This window comes from Castor canadensis, chromosome 1 (genome assembly GCF_047511655.1).
Source record: "Castor canadensis chromosome 1, mCasCan1.hap1v2, whole genome shotgun sequence".
NCBI lineage: Eukaryota > Metazoa > Chordata > Mammalia > Rodentia > Castoridae > Castor > Castor canadensis.
Window position 1 is genome coordinate 62,821,435 of NC_133386.1, and position 19,361 is coordinate 62,840,795.

General features: G+C 39.2%; 1 protein-coding gene and 1 non-coding gene across 4 annotated transcripts in view; one reads left to right on the forward strand and one right to left on the reverse strand.

Moving 5' to 3' along the window:
• The window catches only part of Faxc (failed axon connections homolog, metaxin like GST domain containing), a 64,480-nt gene that overhangs the window by 22,761 nt on the left and 22,358 nt on the right, over positions 1 to 19,361 (forward strand). For all 3 annotated transcript variants that reach the window (XM_074077893.1, XM_074077894.1, XM_020177366.2), the window contains one exon: positions 4,567 to 4,790. In XM_074077893.1, coding sequence (XP_073933994.1) covers positions 4,567 to 4,790 — 224 coding nt within the window. The remainder of the gene's footprint in view (positions 1 to 4,566; positions 4,791 to 19,361) is intronic.
• LOC141415733 (5S ribosomal RNA) lies at positions 15,012 to 15,130 on the reverse strand. Its single transcript, XR_012440677.1, has one exon. It is a non-coding gene; the product is annotated as a 5S ribosomal RNA (ribosomal RNA).

The following is a 19,361-nucleotide window of genomic DNA, read 5'->3' on the forward strand; positions in this document are numbered from 1 at the left end:
CTATTGAAGGAGCTGATGGCAAGGAAGATTAGGATGTCCAGGCAGAGTAGGCAGCATCTGCAAAAGTTTAGTGGAAAAGAGGAGGTGTTTGGGAAGTGTCTTAGTCTATCCAGGCTACCACAACAGAGTACCATAGACTGGATTTTTTTTTTTTTTTTTGGTGGGACTGGGGTTTGAACTCAGGACTTAATGCTTGCAAAGCAGGCACTCTGCTGCTTGAGCCATACCTCCAATCCATGTTGCTGTGCTCATTTTAGAGACAGAGTCTCAAGAACTGTTTTCCCAGGCTGGCCTGGAACTGCAATTATCCATATCTCAGCCTCCCAAGTAACTAGGATTGTAGGCATGAGCCATCATCCCTGGCTGGTTGGGTGAATTATAAACAATTTATTTCTCACTGTTGTGGAGTCTTGGAAGTCCCAGGTCAAGGATCTGGCAGATTTGGTGTCTGGTAAGGGCCTCTTTCCTGGTTCACAGACAACCATCCTCGCACTGTAACCTCATATGGCAGAAGGAGTGAGGGAGCTCTCCGGGGTCCCATGAGCCTTCATGACTTAATCAACTGCAAAAGTCCCCACTTCTTAGTAGCATTACTTTGGGGATTAGGTTTCCTTGTAAGAAATTTTTGGGTACATGAACATTCAGTCTGCAGCAGAGAGGTGCCTGTAATTCTGTATGGTGGGTGCTTCAGGTGCATGGGAGGCAGTACAGAGAGATGGAGCCAGGAAAAGGCCAGACCATGCAGCGGTTAGACCACAGGAGTTTGAATGTCCAGTGATTCGTGAAGAATAACTCCTGGGATTCTGACTGGGTAAAGAGAAGCAGGATTGAAGTAAGCAAAGATGATGAATCCAGTTTTGGAAATGTTGGTTTGCATTTCCTGAGGCTCTTCCATGTGGAATCCATGGATCTTATGACAGATGTCTGAGCTGGATATGGATTTGGGAAACAGTTTGAATTCTTGACTGTGAATTAGATTACCTCATGAATGTAGAGTAAGTAGGTAGGAGGATAAAAGAAAAAACAGATAAAAATCTTAAGAACATGTGAGAGGCAGGAGAAAAAGCTGTAGAGATGTAAGTGAAGGGAAAGTTCCAGGAAAGAGGCTGATAGTATCAGATGCTATATATAGAAAGATGGTGTATTTGGATGTATAAGAAGATGATTGCTGATGTGGATGAGACTGGTTTAAGTGGAATGATGAAGTGGATGGACAGAGTTTTCAGGAATCTTGGCTGTAGAAGGAGATGTATTCTTGGTTGTAATGTATGGGCACACACACAATGTGATGTCTTCCACCTGTTATAGTTGACTTAAGAGTCTGTAATGCTCCCATTTTCTTTGGTATTTAAAGTTGATATCCACTTCACTAAGCTTGATTCCTAAAAAACCTGCCTGATCCTTATTTGTCTCGACACAGGTTTGTAATATTGGACACAGGAAGTGAAAGAGAGGAAGAGAAATGAAGAGCTCAGCAGGGAAAAGGAAAGAGGAAGACCAGTTTGTGAGGTCATTTTTAGCTGAAAAATTCTGGCTCCACTGCAGCCAGAGAACTTCACAACTTTGCATTGATAGAATCTCCTTCCTACTGGGCTCCTCAACAGCAGCTGCCTTTCTGTCACCTGCTACTCTATCCATTGTTGTATTCTACATATGCTCTGACACACATTTCCTGCCATACGGAGGAAATAGAAGCAATCAGCCAGGAACTCTGTACCTATCTGTCCAGCTGCTCCTTTCTCTTCTCCTCCATCTCAAATAAAGAGATGTCCCTACTTCTTTCCAAGCTGTACCTTCCAGTCTGGTCTTCTCATCTTCTAACTTTCCTTTGAACTATGATTTCCCCAACACTGCTTCTCACTCTAGAAACTTCCTTAGGTGACCTCATCTTCTTTCAGAGGTTTAGAATTGCCATAAACATGCCCCTGCCCACCAGTTCTCCATCCAGAGGCTAACCCTGTCTCCTTAGTTCTCTGTTTTCTAAATGTCTTTGTCTGGGGGTTCCATGGAGCCTTCAAGTATAACAGGCTAACTCATCTTTCGTTGCCCAAATCTGTTCAACTTTGTGTAATTCTGTATTGATTAGCAGACTGTCCACCCAAATCATTAGCCTAGGAGAAGGTACCTAACTTTCTTTGTTGCCTTGGCCAATAGACTCTTTTCCTTGTGCCTCAGTATTTCTTCCATACACTTCCTATGTAGCATCTCTGCTATTGCCTGCATCAGTGGTCTTGTCATGATCTTCAAACCAGCCTTTCTACCAGCATTGCTACAAGTCTGGTTATGTACCTTGTCTGCTTAAAACCTTCCAATAGTTAATCTTTGGTTTTGGAATAAAATGATTCAACCAGGCCTCAGGCCTGTTGGGATCTAATCCTTGTAACCCTAAGTCTCATCTCTTACAAGTTTCCTCACATGCACCTCCTGGAGTTCTCACAGGTCGCACACAGCCCGTGTTCTTTGTGTATGCACCTTCTCTCTCTGCTCACCTGGTGGGCTTCTTCTCGTCCTTCAGTGGTGCTGATGATAGCACCTGTGTAAATGACTGCAGAGAATTTATTTTCTCTTCATATCAACCTGTCAGCTTAGAGCCACATGTTCCTCAGTTTTACATTTTAGACACTTCCTAGACTCTATTATTACTTGGTCATGCTCATTTTAGGGTATTTTAGTTTTATCTTCACCATTGGCTTCCCAAATCATCAGTTGTTATATAATTCTTTTATTGGGAATTTACACCTAGCACAATTAAAATCAAAGCACTGAATTATTCTAATTGAATTTGAAAATTTCTACCTGAATTATTATAGGTGTAAAAAGAGCAAGTAGAAAAGCTTTTAGTTTTATATGTTTATATGGAATTTATCAGAATCAATGTGAGATATCAAAAGATCCATCAAATGCTCTGACACACAAATTAGTCACCATTTTGCTAAAACTTTTCCCATTTTCAGCAAAATCTATTTCTTGACTCTGCAATACTTTATTTGGAGAGACTTAGAAAAAAAGAGTACAGAAAGCCAGGCATGGTATGTATGCCTGCAATCCCAGCACTCAAGAGGCTGATGCAGGAGGATTGTGAGTTCGAGGCCAGCCTAGACTTCATAGTGAGAACTTGTCTCAAGGAAAAAAAAAAAAAGCCTCACAAAGCTTTTAACAGAGCTTTGTAAAACTTTCTATCAAAGATTTTCTGTTGAAAAGGTAATGAGCATTACATATCGTTGTAGGATAAAGAGCATGTAAAACTCAGAAAGATTTAAAAATTTTAGAGAATCTATTTTGTTTATAGTTTCAATCTGTTAGAGGAGAGCACACTAAAAGAACAAAACTATATAAAATGATAAAAATTTGGGGGCTGAGATAGAACCCAGGACCTCACTAGTGCTCTACCATTGAACTACAACCCCAGTCCTTGTGTTTTTCTTAAGGTGGGAAATAACATTTCATTGAAACTATAATTTATTATCAACCCTCGTGTTTTCTCAGAAATCTTTTTCACATTTCTAATTTTTTTGAAATGGCCATTGCTGCTATATTAACCTATATTAGGAGTAGCTGTAACCATCAGTGCTTTTTTTTTCACTAGGAAAAATTAGAATATCTTTTACCTGTACTCTCACAGCTACATTCTCCTCAGTGGTAAATCCTTTAATTTCTATCTACTAACATTATTAGCCATAAACACGTTCCTGCAATTACACAAGTTCAGAAAACAAAATCAGCAAAGGTCTAGATATTGCATCCATCAGGACACATGATCAGCAAGTAGCTTTTTAACTGATCATATATGTTGCATAGGAGCACCAGGATGGGTGAATTTGCCAGAAGCACTACCCAGATGGGAAAAGTGATTCAGCCAAGTTCTTTTTGTACTTACATTAGAATCTTTGAAAACAAACTGAGGTAGAGAGCTGATTTTCAGGAGAATAATCATTTACACAATATTTACAGATTTTATAAGTCATAATAAACACAGACAGGTATACCTTCTTCCTAATCCTCTGCCCCAAAAGTTTCTTTTCTAAAAACCTTTCTTATATCATGACATATAAAGTATATACACAGAGTGTACTGAACTAAAATGTATAGCTTAATTAGCACAGAGCACATACCTGTAGAACCATCATTATACCTGAGAAGAGACCCATGCCAGATCCGTTTTTGCTTCTGCCTGCTGCCATGTACCCCACAGGCACTTGCCATCCTGACTAAAAGACTGCAAAGTGGGTTTCTCCTTGTTTTCTGTGGGGTTGCATAAGAGGAATCGGAAACATAGCCCTGAGAGGTAGGGGTTGGAGATGGAGCTGGAGTGGGTGGCAGGAGAGTTTTGGTAGAACTGGAACCTATGGCATTGTTACATGGATTTTTTTTTTAACAAACCATTTTTCTCAATACCCATGCATTTAAGCATCAACCATAGCCTATTGTAATATCTGCCATACATATTAAAAACTGATTTTTCAGTTCCTCCAGAATGCACTAAATTCTGCACAACTCATTGAAAAGTGACTGTGGAACTGATGAATATCTGATGCCTGGTAGTAACTTGTTTCCGCACAATTCCAGGACATTAGCTTATTGCCAGTGGGTGGACAATCTCAATGAGACCCGGAAGATGCTCTCTCTTAGTGGTGGTGGTCCCTTCAGTAACCTGCTGAGGTGGGTCGTGTGCCACATAACGAAAGGAATCGTGAAGCGCGAGATGCATGGCCACGGCATTGGCCGCTTCTCAGAGGACGAGATTTACATGCTGATGGAGAAGGACATGCGGTCTTTAGCAGGGCTTTTGGGTAATGTACCACGCCTTCTATTCTGTATTTTATATATATCCTTACTTTCTGCATGATTAGTAAAACACTGCTAATTAACTTGGTTTCTTTGCTTCTGCATGTAGGTTGCAGTTCCACCATTTAACCAAGTCCCCTAATCTTTAGGATTGTGTTCGGTGTGATCACTGCTGTCTGTGATTAGTTTTGTGAGGTCCCAAGCTTTAGATCACTATCTAAGTGATCTAAATGATGCTGGCATTTCTGAATGTGCTGTGAGAAAAAGGTGATTTTGAGCAAGGATGTTCTTCCATATATAATAAGTCAGGTTAAAAGGCTGCTTGTGAACATACCTGCTCAGAAGTTTGATTGTGTGTTGGTCAACAGCAAGTAAAATTTGAGAGTCATGATGATAGCACTGGTTCTGACATGTTCTGTGTACATATGCAACCTTTGTCATTTTCTCATCCCTTCCATTTCTGTATGTATCCTTAGTCCTCTTCTTAGTAACATGTTTCCACCCTGATTTTATATTTATTTCACACAATGGGCTTATCTGTATCAGGGAAGCCCTCACAGAGAGGTAGAGCTTGTCCATGGGTTTGTGAGGGTGGATGCACTCTTGCTCACCTGGCTAGCTGCTGGTGGCTGGGCTGTTGTGGTTCTGCACTGGGCAGAGCTGGATTCTTGGCTATGACAGTTCGTGAAGAGATCATTTGAATTCAAGACCTTCTACGTGTGAAACAATGTTTTCTAACGGGTACAACTAATGTACAGAAACCCAGTCAATCCTTTGGTGGGGGGAGCTGCTGATTTTGTTTGAAGAAAGTAGGTTTTTTTACTAGTCCTCCTTTGACAGCAGTACTTTCCAGGTTCATCCTCATCCTCATTCTGGAGCCTGTTAGATATCTCACCTCCATTAGGCTGTGAGAGTGTAATAATTTGTTTCATGAAACCTGATGCCCTAGGTGCTGGAGTCTGTGCTAGCTACAACCTGTCCCTTGCAGAGTGACCTGCTCTGACTGCTCATACCACTACACACTCCAGACACTTGCTAGACCTGGAGTCCTCCCTTCAGCCCCAGACTATCAGTCTCAGATCCTGTGACCATATCCATCTCTTGGCCAGGTTTGCTCTGATGGCTGTCATCTGTGAGGGTTGATGCTGGCTGGACTCCTCCAAAAACTGTGTGTGGCTTGAAGACTAACCACCTTCTAGACCTTCTGTTGTTTTGTTTTACTGAGAACAGGTGGACCTGCTTGATGTAGATATGAATGGAATTAGCTTCCAGCATGCTTGTTCCTTTGGAAACAATACTGAACAGTGGCTCTGTTTCTGACATCCTCTTCTGCCTAGCTGGCTCATGCTGTTGGGAGCCTCAGCAAGCACAGGGTTGAGTTATAGCACAGATTGTGCCTATAAAGTGCTGCTCACCCTTAACATTTTAACAGTGTTGCTTTCTTAACCAGACAGGGGTGATTATCGTCCTTCTGGGGTATTTCTGGTCGAGAGAATCAAGGAACAGGGTGATAGCAATAGCAGTGATAACTGACAATATTTCTCTAGCGTTTAATGAATTAAATAATGATTTCTCCATGATTTCTAGGAGATGGTAATGATAGTGAGGCTGTCTACCTGGCAAGTATAGTAGTCCCTCCATCCATGGTTCTTTTGCTCTAGTTTCAGATACCTATCGCCAACTATGGTCTGAATACTAAGTGAGAAATCCTATTTAACAGGTACCATGTCACAGTGTTAAGTTGCGTGCTGTTCTGAGTAACATCGTAAAGTCTCTTTCCTGCTTGGCCCAGCCAAGCAGGATATGCCATCTTTGTCTGGCATATCCGTGCTGCATACACTGCCCATTAGTCACTTACTAGCCCTCTTTGCTATCAGATCAACTGTCATAAGGTATCATAGCACTTTCATTGAAATAACCCTTATTTTACTTACTAATGGTCCCAAGGTACAAAAGTAGTGATGGTGGCAAATTGGATATGCCAAAATGAAGCTGTAAAGTGTTTCCCTTAAGTGAAAGGGTGAAAGTTCTCAACTTAATATGAAAAACTAAAAAAATCCCATGCTGCATTTGCTGAGATCTATAGTAGTTTATTATTGTTAATCTCTGACTGTGTCTAATTTATAAATTAAACACATTACCATAGGTATGTAGGAATAGGAAAAAAGTATATAGCCTATGTACAGTTTGGTACCATCCGTGGTTTTAGGCATCTTCTAGGGGTCTTGGAATGTATCCATCAAGGATGAGGGGAAACATCTGTTCCTGTATCACAGGGTGAGGACTAGATGAGATAACATGCAAAGTACTCACTACAGGTTCTGGCTGTTAAAAAGTACTAAATAAATATTGGCTATTATCATGATCACTTTCACAGATTTTGTATGTAATATAACTTCATTAGAAATATTATTTTCTAATAGTGTTTAGGAAAATTTGCTGGTTGGGCTTTAAACGAGTGATTGATTTATCTTGTTAAATGTTTCATAGACCTTACATGATATGGTACACTCTTAATTATGCATTCTTCCATTTCCACATCTTAACCCAAGACACTATACTGACTGACTGATAGCCTAAGAAAGAACATTTGCTGCCTATTTCTTCCCTCTCCCACTTTCTTTGTGGTAAATTATGCAAAGATAATGCAGTTTCATATTACTCTGAATGAAGTAAAAACACAGCTTAACTTTGTAGCCAGACAAATGGTGATTAAGAATATTTTAAGCTAGATGTGGTGGCACATGCAGGATGATTGAGAGTTCCAGGACCATCCTGGGCTACAAATGAGACCCTGTTTTAAAAAAAAAAAAAACAAATTCAGCCACATGTGGGTAGTGGCTTATAACCTATAGCCCCAGCTATGAAGGAGGCTGAGGCAGGAGGAGCTTGAGCCCACAAATTTGAGACAAACCTGGGCGACAGAGTGAAATACCCTTTGTGGGGGGAAAGACTATTTCAAAGTTCCAAATTTATTGAAATTATTTTATGAGAAATCATAAATGTAATTCATTAGTAGAATGTGCTTGATTTGGGCTTACTTAGAGGAAAAGTGTTCAAGTTGAAGTCGTTTAAGCTTATTTTAATCAGCTTTGAGGCAATAAGCTACTAGCTAATAAAAACGGAGATACTTTCATAAAAGCTAACTCTTGATAGCATTTCTTTCTCTAAAAATGAGAGAACATTATGTCAAGATTTGTACTCTCAGATAATTTGCATGAATACATTTTTAAGTCCCTGACTTTTGCAGAATTCCCTGTCAAATTCTCACTGACTTATATGAGAAAAGCTATCTTTTGCTTGAATTCTGATGGAATTTAACTCCTTTCAAGGGATATGAAAAATTCATTGAAAAGAATAATGCGTGTAAATTTCAAAGGTTCTCAAGTGTCTGGACTGAAGGCATTGTTCTCATTATGGCCAGATAAATGGGAGAATTCTGTACATGAATCATGCTATATATTAAATCAGGACATCACTTAAGTATTAATGTTGTGTGTACAGATTGTTTTAGAATCTTTTTTGCCTAAATAAATGTTATAAATTTAAAAAAAAGAAATATTATTTTCTGGGAAAAATGCCTTTGTAACAAAAATCTTTTTTTCTGATTTTCAAATTTATTAATTATAGGAGTTTGGGAAGGTTCAGAAAAGCATAGAGAAGAGAAATAATTCATAGTAATTTTATAACCTATTGTGAACTACAGTTACCATCTTGGTGTATAACTTTCTCTTATGCACAATTTTGAATCATATGTATACATATATATTTGTATATATATTATTTTCCATTTCTTCTATTTTTCCATTATTAAGTGTTCTCTACCCATGTGACTCTATATCCCTGGCATCATACTTGATGCCAGAAAAACTGATACAAGACTTATCAGACAAAATACCACTTTGCCTTCTGCCTGTTTTATATTTCTGTTCTATTATTAATCTATGCATGATATTGAAACAAGCAGAAAATAAGACAGAATGAAAATAAGAATTGTATAGCTGTGTCTGTTATTAGCGAGGAGATCCCCAGCTGTGGTCATTAGGTATGAGACGAAAGTAATAGTAGAAAAAAAGAATCTAAGACAAAGTCAAATAAACCACCCATTTGACAGATGAGGAAAATGAGGCAAAAAAGGTTGAGGGATTTGCCAACAGTCACACAACCAGTGGGGTCAGGAATCAGATTCAACATCCCTATTATTTTCAGACCCAAGTACTACCCCAAAGTTCCTTATGAATTGTGCTTCAAAGTAAAGAAGTTATATTATTTCAGGATAACTTCTTTAGAACATTTACGAGTCACCAGAACATTTACTGACAAGTTAAAATGTTGTCTCCGGAGTGATATTAAAGTATACTTTAGTGGCTCCTGGAAGCTGACTGCAAAACCATTTCTGACGGCCAGGGTTGTCGCACACTTCCCTAGCAAGTGCAAGGCACTGAGTCCAATCTCCAGAACTGTTTTCAATTATATCTGGAGTATTTCCATTGGTCTAGAGTTCCTGAGTTTTGTAAGTTGAAGTCGTACCCTTCGTTAGGAGACCTGCTCCCCAGCCTTAGGCTGAAGCACATAAGTAGTTTGGGAAAAGGATCTTGCTTAAGGGCCTGCTCCTGAAAGAGCCAAGTGATAATCACGATTTGTAAATGGAAGCAAGAAAAGCTGTTTTCCAGCAGGCTTCACATGACTCATAAAAAATTAATGTGCTTTTTCTTTTGGACAGTGTAAAGTGTTTTATTGAGTCAGAAAATAACTTAGGGTGTCTTTGTTTTCCAGAGTCCTTGTTGACATCAGGTTGGCACATTTGTAAGAACCTAATCTGTTGGCTATTTTACTAAACATCTATGATCTTGACTATTAAGAAAGAGCAAATGTATACAAAGTAGTGCTTCCTTTCAAAGTCACTAAAAATGAACCATTTGCTGCTTTGTGTCACTTCCTAAGCATGTGTAATTGCAAGGCACTATAGTTTTTGAGAATGATTCTCTCTCTCGTTGGCTGATCAGAGTTAAATCATATAGAGAAGACCATAGTTAAGCTTTTTTTTTTATTAGTAATAGAAAATCTCTAGCCCACTGTTCACCAAAAATGCTTTTGGGGTTCTGTACCCACAGACTGGGCAGCCTTGCTCTGTAGCAGAAAAAGCTGGTCACCATGAGCTCAGAATCCAAAGGAGGAGGCTGGGCTCTTGTAGGACATATACGGGGGAGGGGAATGCTGTAAAGACAGCATGAGAGGGTCCCTCTGTGGTAAGTTGTGCCAAACCCGTTCTATGGTTTTCACTTTTTTTCTTCAGTACTGGGATTTGAACTCGAGGTCTCACGCTTACTAGGAAAGTGCTCTACCAATTGAGCCATGCCCCAGCCCTCTTTCTATCGTTTTATGCACCTTGTCTTATGGTTCTCAAACTTCTCTCACCCACAGCACAATATTGCATTTAGATGCTTTGGAAGGTAGCTTTCATAAAGTTGACCAGCTAAGAATTATTAGAATGTTGAGGCAGTCTTCTTATGTGTGGAGGATTAAGGGATCAGGGAGTAAGTTGAAGTGGGTCTGAATTTGTTTTCTAGGAATGTCTACTGACCCCCTGAGGCTCATGGTAGAGTAACAAGCTACTGGATTGGTAATTTGATGACAGTTTTAAAGAATGTGTGTTTATCTGATCATGATGAAGCAGCAGATCTAATGTTTCTTTGCTTTTAATTAAACTTTTTCAACCCTGGGTATTGACATAGTTATCTGATGGGAAAAGTAAATAAAAAAATTATTAAATAGAGTTGGTTTTGGAGATAAAATCATATGGGGGAAATAATAAAAATGCAGCTTCAAGTGTTGGGCTCAGCTGTGCATACCTGGTGGCCAGTAACTGCTGAGCGAATAAAGAAAAGAATGGACAAATGTCAATGTGCAATTAGCAGACAGCAAACCATGAACTCTAGGATCTGTGCATCCAAGAGTACATTCTAAGCAGAAAATTTATGTTTTTAAATACATTTAAGGGTCAGAAATAGTAATGGGCTCTCCAAATGGAACCTGCAGTGTCCTACCAAAGAATGTTCTTTTCAGCCACTGTTCCATGGTTAGAGACTGTAAGAAGACAGAATATTTATACTAACTAGAATTCAGACAGAAGGGTAATTCATTTGATTTAAGAATGTATGATCAAAACAGATAGGCATGGAACAGTGCTGAGGTTTTTGTAAAGGGTTGAAGAGTCCGTGGTGGACAATTTGGACACAGGCCTGAGTTACCAGGGCTGCTATCAGAGGGAGATGTTGTTGGTAAACAGCTCTTGAGTGCCTCAGTGGAGAAATGCAGGGTGCAATGAGGCATTTTTCAGGGCAAGTGAATGTGGGTAAGGAACCAAAAAAACAGAATTTGTAGTCTTTTATGAGGGTGGTAGTCAAATTCAGAACAAATTGGACCTACTTTACAGTGTGTGGAGGTGACCCTTGTTGGAGCTGTCTCTATGGTACTTACTGTGGTCCTTCTTTCCATGTCAAAAACCTGTTATTGTAGACTGCAGATTTTTTTTTTTGTGGGGGAATGAATTTTAGACACTTTTTATTTAAAAAAAAATTTTTGTAGTAAAAGTAATAGTAAAGTTTATTAGGAAAGGAATTTAGTATAACAGGATAAAAGTGGGGACAAACAGGGAAAAAGAGAGAAACATTTCCTGCTCCCCAAGCAGAAAATGGGAGTAAAAGACTCCTGGGCACTGTTTTTAATAGTACCTGAAGATGTTCTGGTTTTACGATACGCCTAAGAGCTAGGTATTGTACAGACAAAAAAGCCAAGTGAGGTTGAGAGTCTAGGGAGTGGCGTCTAAGACTGTTCAGCTATGACAGTAGTTTTTTTCTGCTCCAGTATGACTTCTGTGTTTGTTTTGGTGTTTCATTATTGCATACAAGAAAAGTAATAATTAGACTTGGAAACCATAATCCTATTTTTAACTTTTATTGATTGGGCTCTGGTGAGGGCTTAAGCTTTTTACAAGATCATACTGGAGTCCTGGTTCACTGATGGAAGTGATTTACTCTGAAAGATCTTTACATATTATTCAATAACTCTAAATTGCTTTCTTCTCTCTAATGGAGAGGACCATTAGATCAGATACTCAGAAAGCATTAACTTTTCTTTTCACTTATTCTCTTCACTCCAGACTTCCAAAAAAAAAAGAGGGAAGAATGGCCTGAGGGATAGGGATCCTTAAACAGCCATGGAGTATGGAATTAGAGCCCATCAATAGGGGGACATCCTTAGGGGACTAGGCAGTTGCCACCCATAGTTTGTGGTTCATTTCTTTTCCATTTTCATTGTTGCTATTTCAGTTTATAAAAATACATTGATGCATATGCAAACAAAATTGCTTTTAGAAGAATAAAATTAAATGTTATTAATAAATACTGAATTCCTAGAATCTTTGTCATATTTTTAGCAGTACAAATTGATTGATATAATTCTGACACACTGTGACTGGTCTCTGTTTTATTCTGGGGTACACTAGCCTTTTCTATCTTTGATAAATAGAAGGACTTTATTTTTAAATTTCAGGGTTCCAATTCCTGAATGATTACAATAAAAGAAAAAAATAAAGGAAAAATCCTTACAAGATAGCACCATATAGACAGCAGACCTTAAAAGTGTTTATGTGTTAAGGTTGAATATAGAATAAGAGGGCTTAGCTCCCTCACCCATGTTGGCAAATACAGAAGCACCCCACATGCACCATTTGTGTTCTGTTGAGATGACTTACTTGGATAAAAGTTGGGAAGGAGTTAATTACAGACAGAGTGATGACCTGGTATATCTTAATACATTAAGTCAGTTGTTTTGTTCTTGGTCAACCCAATAGCATATTTCTATTTATTTAAATTATTTAATTTGTACTAAAGGATAATAAACCTGTCTTTTAAAAACTGGAATCTATATATCTCACATCATTCTATAGCTTCCCCTGGAGACTTCATTTTCCATTTTCATCTCTGTAGGCTCCCAAGTCTCCCCTAGAGAGGTATGAGTCTCTCGCTGTGTAAGGTGACCTCTAATTGTTGAGTATAACAACTACTAATAAATGTGGGCATTTATTCATGCCAACAATGTTCTAGGTGTCCTTCAGGTGTTATTAACTGTTGCCAATGAGCTTATCCATGAGGAAATTTAGGCACAAAGCAGTAATCTGCCCAGAGATACCCAGCTAGTAAATGGTAGAGCTTGTAGTTGAATTTAAGAATCTTAGGGCTGGCAAAGTGGCTTAAGTGGTAGAGTTCCTGCCTGGCAAGCATTGAGGCCCTGAGTAAACTCCAGTACAACAACAGCAACAACAAAAAGAACTTAAGGATTCTAGGACTCTAAGCCAGAGTTGCTGAATACTTTTTAGCCTTTATCTAACTGATGGGATCTCTCTGATCCTTCTTTCCTACTTTACTTTTTTAGGTTACTTAGATATCAGCTGTTCTAAATTCCATCCCCCACCTCTATTCATCTCATATTGCACACTCCCACACAATTATCTTCCAGCCTGATCCCTCTCTTCAATCTCAGATATTTTCTGTATGTCCCGTAGTCAGCTCAAATTCAACACACTCTAAATCAGGATCCATCACCTTCTCACCAAACCAGCATCTGCTGCAACCTCTGTTGGTGAATGGGACCATCATCGTTCATTTGCTCAAAAAGGTCCTGCCTTTTTTCCAATCTCATTTCTTACCCCCAACCCTTGCCCACTATATCCCAACCATGTTGCTCTTCTCTCTGCTTCACAAATACGCTGTTTATTCTTATTTTCAGGGATGTCTCTTCGTTGTTTTCTTGCCTTGAATTATCATCCTGTAGAACATTGCGTTGCTGGGTTCTTTTTGACATTCATGTCTCTGTATGTATCATCTCCACAGAGTGGCCTTCTCTGACCACCTACTCTAATGTATCTGACAGTCACCCTCTGTCACATCACCTTACCTTTGTTCTCCGTATAGCACTTATCACTAGCTTTCTTATTGAATGATTGATTTGTTTTCACTCCATGAGAGTTTGTTCATCTCTGTGTCCCAAATACCCAGGGCTGTGTCCTGTATATAATCAGAATAACGTTGATAAGAGCTGACATTTACGCAGCATTTACTGTGTGCCTAAGCAAATAGTAAACAATATATAACACATACCTATGTCCAAAATAATAAACATATTATGTACTTAGTGTACATGTTAAAATTTAAAGTACTGTAAATTATATCTTCTCAAAGTGATACAATGACAATACCTATTTTTGTGTGCATTTGATGAGAATTAATTGAGGTAGAAATCATTTTCACTAATTCTTATCAAAGGCATATGAGGGTAGGTATTATGAAATTACTACCAGTAGTGTTACTATACCTGGTTTGTAAATGGGGAAATGAATTTACCGAGATGGGCCAGGGATTGTGACTATGGAGTCAATGATCAGTAAGTGCTTGCTCACAGAGCAGATGGATATAATTCATCTCTACAATACTCACTAAATACCTTAATCTCCTACCTCCTTTTTGCCCCACGGCTATGGTGAAAGCACTTGATGTCTCTTGCCTGGATTTTCCTACAGCTTCTTACTTTATGTCCCAACCTCTAGTTTTAGTTTTAATTCTAGAGTAGTTTAATCTACAATGTAAATCAAAACATGAGACCCTCAGTTTTTCTTAGGCTAAATCCAAGCCCATTTTCCTCACAATCTGAATTCTACTCCCATCAGCATCCTGACTTCCCACTTCTCCCCCATTTGCACCTTTCTTTCTGCCACGCCATTATTTGCCAGTTTGCTATGTACATGGTGCCTTTGCAGCTTCTTGTCTTCGCCTAGGCTCTTTCCTCTGTCTTGCTTAACTGGACAGCTATTTAAGATTTATTTCCACTTATTTAGAAACTTTCTTAATGTAATGTTCTGCCTCACCTCTCCAATCTCATGGTGCTACTTACAGTGGTTGTTTGTCTAAGTAGTTTCATCTTAGACATTCATCCACCACGGAATTACCATTTAATATCTCTCCGGGTTTTTCCTGTGCCCCTCTCTCCTCCACTTTCTTCCAGCCTTGCCTGTGGACATTATCATCCTGAAGGAATTAGCCAACTGACTTTCTCTAACCCTGGTACCTAAGAGAAAAACTCAGGAAATAGTAGGCACTTGATAACTATTTGCTGTATGAGTACTAACTTCTCAAAGAATCTGAGGCATTTCTTTTTTTTTTTTTTAAAGCCTACAGCACCCTGTATTCCCAGGTGGTCTCCCATCCAAGTACTAACCAGGCCCGACCCTGCTTAGCTTCCGAGATCAGACGAGATCGGGCACATTCAGGGTAGGATGGCCGTAGACTGAGGCATTTCACAATGGTATAATACATATAAGACAGCAATAAAATATACTCAAAATTAATACAAAGTGTCAGAAACCACTTAGGAAAAAAAATCATTTTCTTGGAATGAGCTTATTCCTGGAATTGAGTATAATTTAACTTTCAGCAACCAAGAAAAAAGGGAAACATGTAGAATGGGTTTGTGTTCATTTTCTAAAAAAAGGAAATATAGAAGTTCTTTTATTGAGACAATTTTTTTCCTGGTCCTGGGAAGAGATTCTTCCATGGGTGTTATTATAACAGAGATAGATTTCCTTATGGAACTGTGCTTTTAAATAAGAACTTTCAAAACAAAAGCTCAAGTTTTAAAATTGAATTAACACTCCAAAAGCATTTATTATGGGCCAGTTTAATAATCCTATATTTTTTCTGATGACTTTGTGATAGAAATAGAGTGTGGCAAGACTAGAGCAACCATTGAAGGCACCTCTTAAACCCACTGTCTAATACAAGTTATTTTTTGGCTGAGAGTGGGCAAGCTTTGTTAAGTCCTGAATGAACTATTTTGCCCTTAATTCTTTGGTGACTTCCAGAGGTATAGCTTTTCCAGATCAATGATAAGATAGAAGTCTTACTATATTAGATAACAAGTGTTCTAACCTTGGACATTCTCTATGAGAACTTAAAGGCCTGAACTGTGTTTCTGGCATCTTGCCTCCATGGGCCAGAGTGCTCCAGCAGTATGGGGCAGGCCAAAATAGTTCTTCATCTGTTTGTTCAATCATCTATACAAGTCCTTGGCTGAGCTCCAGAATTCTGTACTCTGCAGTTCTATGACATCAAGTACTGGAAGGGCCTATTTGTGTCTAAAAGGTTTAAGGATACAGTATTATAAAATGGTTGACTTTTACTTGAAAAACAAATTTATTTACTAAGCATCTACAGTACACTGGGCACTAGACTAGGTGCTGGGGACTGCAGGTTAGTGTTCAAGCAGAGCTTGTCATCTAGTGTGGTTTCTGTCTTTCTTGAATTTGTAGTCTAGACGAAAATCACAAGAAACCATTCTGATGTGACTATCAGGGCATCTGGGCACCAAAAAAGTCCCTTAATGACTGAGTTCATTTGCTGGTTAGATGTGAGCTATTTAGCACTGCCCTTTTCCTTACTTACTTATTTTGAGACAGAGTCTCATTATGTAGACCTAAACTCATGATCCTTCTGCCTCAGCCTCCCTAGTGCTGGGATTACAGGTATACACCACCATGTCCAGCACCACTGTTCATTTTAACATTAGAGGATGTCTGCCAATTATATTATAATTTAAGGTTAAGTGTAGTTGATACACTTTATCTCTTTGAATCATTATTAGTGAACAAGATTAGGTAATTTTAGGTTTTTTGTTAAGAAAAATTTTAAACAAAAAGTAAAAGAATAGTATAATGAATAGTTTTATAAGCACAGACTACATTAAATAGTTGTTAACATGTGGACACATTTGCCTCTCTTTTTCTGGTGTGTGTATGGAAGAAGTATTTAAAAATAAATAACAGCTATTGTGACATTTAACTTTCAAGGCCTTTAGAATGTAGTTCTGGGAAGTAAGGATGTTCTTGTCCAAGATGGGAAGTAAGGATGTTCTCGTCCAGATGCCATCTGGTGTGCATCCTCTTGTGTATAGGCTGGATTTAGTGATCTGCTTCAACAAATAGAATATAGCAGAAGCCATGCCTGTAATCCTAGATACTCAGGAGGCAGAGATCAGGAGGATTGCAATTCAGAACCAGCCTCAGGCAAATGGTTCCTGAGACCCTATCTTGAAAAAAAAAATCACTCAAAAGGACTGGTGGAGTGGCTCAAGGTATAGGCCCTGAGTTCAAACTCCAGTACCACAAAAAAGAAAAAAAAGATTTGATTACAAAAATACCATAACTCCATCCTAGGCCTCCTCTCTTGCCCACTGGTGCTCTCTCACATGCTCTGACAAGCCAGTGCTGCAGTGAGCTGCTCTGTGGAGAGGAACAGATATCTCTGGCCAAGAGCCAGTGAGGACCTGAGCATGCTCTCAGTCATATGAGTGATTTTGTTATCAGATCCCCCCCAGGTCAGTCCTTTAAATAATCACAATCCTGGTGTGGTAGTGAGCTTTCTGGTACTATAAAAAAATACCTGAGATAATCAACTTTTAAAGAAAAAAGGTTTATTTAGTCTCGCAGTTTTGAAGGTACAGTTCATAATCAAACAGACCCATTGCTTTGGGCCTCCAATGGAGTGCTGGATAACAATGGTAGGAGTGAATGGCAACACAAAACTACTCACCTCATGGCCAGGGAGTGAGAGAGAGCGATAGAGATAGAGAGAGAGAAAGAGAGAGGAAAGAACCAGGGCCTCACTGTCCCCTTCAATGGCACTTAAACTCCTCCCACTAGGCCCCACCTCATAAAGGTTTCACCATCCCAAGAGCACCTCTTTGGGGACCAAACCTTCAACACAGGAGCCTTTGGAGAACATATAAGATCCAGACTGTAGCTCCTGGCTGACATCTTGATTATAGACTGAGAGACCCTGAGCTCCAGCCTCCCAGCTAAGGCTGCCTGGGGTTGTGTGTGTGTGTGTTACCAACAACTAAACCTAGGTCCTTGTGAATACTGGGCAAGTGCTGTACCACTTGAACCACACTGGTATCCCTCAGGCTGCCTGGATTCTTGACCCATAGAAACTGTGAGATAAATGCTTATTATCATAAGCTGCTAAATTTGAAGGCAGTTTGCTATTCAGCTAGCTGTAATATATGCTCAACATAGCCCCGATCCCATTAATCACAATAGACTCTTTCAGCTACTACTGAGCTGTCACATGTAAAGCCAGCTTGTCAGCGGACGGAAGAGTGTTTATTCTGCTTTGGTGGGTGACAGGCACCAGATCTCAGTTTTTTAAAGTTATTTAGAAAGGAAAAAAAGCTATTTAGATAAAAGGGTTTACATCTTTTAGAAATAGAATCTTATCATTTAGTCTCTTCTTATCTTGGCGGTGAAGAAACTGGGACCAGTTCTAAGATTACAGAGCATGGCACATGGGAGGCTTCTGTCTGGATTGAGAAAGTAGTAAGCACTGGGGAAAGAGTTCTAAGGTCATCCTCAGTATTTTGATTGTCTAGTCACAAGGATAGGAGCATTCAGTGGGGGAATAATCGGGTCTCCCACAGAGTAGCAGAGACTCACTACTGCACTTGAAAAGAAGCATCACACAGTTTTTTGGCCTAACGGGTATATCGCTTGACAAGGTGTGAGACTCCCATGTTTAAAGATGAGGTCAATAGCAGTTGGATTTCCCTCTAAGGGACATGGGCCTCTGAAGATCGTCTGAGTAAGGTTCAAAGGCAGGTCCTAAACAGTACTGGTGGTTAAAAATCTTCACCAGGATCAGCAATTGCTTAGATGTTTGAAAGTGACCAAGGATCCTGGGTTCCATCTAAAGTGACATTTGGGATACATAAAATGAAGAAACGTCCTTCAGAATTATGGAGTCTGCTTAGAAAGTCAAGTTCTTCTAGCCATGATAGCCAAAAACAAAAACAGAACCACAGCCTATTACTATTCAGCTTTCTTAAAAGAAAGGTAACTTCCTTGTAGAAGGTTTTGAACTTAGATTTCAACATGACATTGAATTCTGTGTGTTCTATGTGATATATTTTTTCATTAAACAAAATTTAGGCCTTCCAGATAGTCTTAGTAAAGAATAAAACTTTGAGTAAAGAGGTAAAAGAGCTGGTTCCTTGATGCCCAACACAGGGCAGCCAAGGCAGAAATGAAAGGGGAACCTGTCCTGAAATGCAGCCTGAATTGAGTGTTCTATATTCTTTTACCTGAAGAGTGTATTTGGGAACCTGAAACTGGGAAGGATACCTGACTTATCTAATTTTTATAGCCCTCAAATCTCACCATTTCTGCCAAATGTATAGTCAGACTCAGAAGCAGCAATATTGTTGCAACTTGGAGGAGAGTGACCAGAAGGCCAATCATCAGTGATTTGAAACCACTGACACCTTTGTTCCCCATTTTGACTGTAGTCTTTAAGATTTCCAGGAGCTGCTGTTCAGTGATGTTAAATTATAACATGTGAGTCTCAGGACACATTTACAACTTGAGAGGAATACTTTCCTCATCTAGATTTCCCATGTGTCAAGTTTTCCTACATGGGTGCAAACCCTCCACCCAAGTTTCCTATGAGTATATGGAGCTCAGAAGGTGC